The 2,955-nt window shown below is 28.3% G+C and overlaps 1 protein-coding gene across 1 annotated transcript; it reads left to right on the top strand.

Moving 5' to 3' along the window:
• Nucleotides 1-1,248: 1,248 nt before the first annotated feature.
• On the top strand, nt 1,249-1,899 carry LOC140827022 (uncharacterized protein At2g29880-like). Its single transcript, XM_073189602.1, has 2 exons — nt 1,249-1,554; nt 1,666-1,899. Exons 1-2 carry the CDS (start codon nt 1,249-1,251, stop codon nt 1,897-1,899), a joined length of 540 nt encoding a protein of 179 aa, XP_073045703.1.
• The last annotated feature ends 1,056 nt before the right edge of the window (nt 1,900-2,955 follow it).

The following is a 2,955-nucleotide window of genomic DNA, read 5'->3' as shown; positions in this document are numbered from 1 at the left end:
TTACTTTTATTAACTTTTATAGAGTTTAAAAGTACAGAGGTATTGAAAATAGACTTTTATAAACTCTATAAAAGTTTAGTGGTATTCAAATTAGATTTTTCTAGAGTCTTAAAAAATCTAGTGGTATTCAATCTTAACTTTTTAAAAATCTATAGGTATCCAATATTTCCATAGATTTACAATGATTCTAATATAATTCTTTATGTACAAACCTTAAAACTCTAGGTAGAAACTCAAAAACTATAGAAACTCAAAAATTGTCTTCAATTCACCCTAAAGATTTTGGTAGATTTTTAATCAAATAAAATATCTTTCTCACCCATATATCTCTTTTGTTCATTCAAAGACGACGTTTTTCTCCTCTCTAAAGATAAGTCGAGGGTTCCTCGAATTTCAGAGGTATGATTCCTCTCTTGAATCATTATTGATTTGATAAAAAAAAATATTATGATTTCTATGTATTTCTTTTTGGTTTTCGTTCGTTGTTTGTTTATATATTTTTATGTGTGTGCTCCAAATTTTTGCATAGATGTTTATCGTTTGAATCAAACGGTGTGTGATAGATAAGTAATTTTTTTACTAGATTGTTCTTATAACGGTGGAATACTAAAAAAATAATAGTTCTAAATTCATAGTTGTTTTCATAATTTACCAAATACATTTGTATTGAAGTTTGTTTTCAAAATCTGTTGTATTGAGTTTGTATAGATGAATACAAACATTTGTTTTGTATTGAGTTTTGTTTTCAAATTTTCTCGAAAAAGCATTTATACATTTATTTTTATATTGAAGTTTGTTTTCAAACAGATTTTGATACATTTGTATTGCAGTTTATTTTCAATTTTCTCGAAAGTTTGTTTGATATATTCTATAAACTCAATACATTTGTATTCATAATTTAAAAAGCCAATTCCTCTCGTCTCTATGCCCAAGTCCCAACTCAATAAAATAGAATTTGAAATTTTTTTGATTTTTTAATCTATTATTTATTTTATTTGTTTTTTTTATGAAAACTGACTGAAATTTTCATTTTTGGATAATTAGTTTGTAAATCTAATAAATTCTTTGTTTAGAAAAATAAAAAGAAACACTCATGGAAATTTATGTATATGTGAAAAGAATAACCATTCATTTATTTTGTGACGGAGACTTATTTGTTATTTGCTTCTTTTGATCAATACTTAATAAAATGTATTTGTTAGCTTCTTATCATTGTATCTTTTATATCTTATGCAAGTAATACTATCTATGAGAAATTCACAAGCAAAATATAATGTGTGGACGAATGAAGGGAGTAATGAATTGCTAAAACTCATGGTTGATGCTGCAATGCGAGGATGTCGTGATAAAAATGGAGTATTTAACAAAAAAACCGTAGATAAAAAAATACTTCCTACTCTAAACAAGAAACTTGGATGCGAAAAGACTATTACACAATATCAAAGTCGTTTAAAGTGGTTCAAACAACAATACAACAATTATTGCAAGTTTATACGTCATAACTCTGGTTTTGGATGGGATTCTGTGACAAAGAAATTCACTACTAAAGATGAAGTATAGGAGGATTATTTAAGGTAAGAGTCTTTGATTTAAAATAATAAAATTTATATTTATAATTATAATTATGACTAGTTTTAACACCTTATGTTTTTTATTCTTTATCAGTCTCATCCTAAACATGAACACTATCGGACCGACACTTTTGAGGATTATGAAGATTTGAGAATTGCGGTTCGAACAGGAACTGCTACTGGAAAATACTCAATTGTACTAGGAGATGATACTGATACAAGAACATTTGAGATAGAAGAAAATAAGGAAACCAATTTATTAGATGATTATGTCTTTGATTATAATAATGGTGAATTCGTGCAAAGTGACAAACAAGAATCTTCATAGAAGCCTCCATTTTTCGAGGACTCTGCTTCACCATTATCCTCTCAGCCCATAAATTTTAGAGATTCCACAAACAACTAGAAAACGAGATAGGGCCAAGTTTGAAGCAAAATCAAGCACATTCAAGAAGACAGACTCAAATGATATGCGTGAAATATCTCACATTCTTGAGAATGTAGTTTCTAAGATAGAATTAATAGGAAATGCAGGTGACACTTGTTGGGATGCTATCAAAGAAGTCCCAAATTTGGATAGCCATACTCGATACAAGGTTCTTGATTTGCTTAACACCAGATCAAAGAAGATGGATTTCTTGAAAATGACAATTGAAGAGCGTTCGGGATGGATAGACTATAAATTAAATGAATAAGTATTCTTAGGGACACGATCAATACTGAGTTATATTATGTTATAATTTCTGGACTTTTTTTATTTGTTTTCTGATAGTTAAAATATTAACAAATTCTTGACTTTTGGATTATTTATATAAGTTTGAGTCTTACAAGGATGGTTTTCAATAAAATCATATATATTTTTTTATTTCAATTCTTTGTCTGATATCAGGTGGTTCATTAAATGTCATATATCAACGTATATGAAGTAGAAGATCAAATGGAAAAAGAGGAATTTGAAGAAGAACTACACGAAACTGTTAGTTATTTGTTGAGGGAAATTCTTGGGATTCTCTATATGCTAACTAAGCATATAATTAACATGAATTGCAAACATGTCCATCGTCCCTTAAATAGACGACCAATAACTTCAAGTGGATATGATTATATTCATAAAATATTAAAAGAGGATCAAACAAACTTTCGAGAAATTTATAGAATGTACCCTGACGTATTTTTAAAAATGTGCAACATCCTTAGAGAAAAAGCATTATTGCAAGATACAAGATACAAGATACATTTGTATTGAAGAAATGCTTGTCATGTTTTTACTTGTTGTCGGTTAAAATACTCGATATTGCTTGAATCGTAAAATATATGGCCGATCACAAGACAATACTAGCCAAAACTTCAACAAGGTGTTGAGAGCATTGAATATCATTGCAGT

Source organism: Primulina eburnea, chromosome 3, assembly GCF_022965805.1.
Source record: "Primulina eburnea isolate SZY01 chromosome 3, ASM2296580v1, whole genome shotgun sequence".
NCBI lineage: Eukaryota > Viridiplantae > Streptophyta > Magnoliopsida > Lamiales > Gesneriaceae > Primulina > Primulina eburnea.
The sequence above is the reverse complement of the archived record's forward strand: the minus strand, read 5'-3'. Positions and strand labels throughout refer to the sequence as shown.

Coding starts and splice junctions, on each gene's coding strand:
- LOC140827022 (XM_073189602.1), top strand. CDS start 1,249: ATGAGAAATTCACAAGCAAAATATAATGTGTGGACGAATGAAGGGAGT. Junction 1,555..1,665: donor AATTCACTACTAAAGATGAA/GTATAGGAGGAT, acceptor ATTCTTTATCAG/TCTCATCCTAAACATGAACA.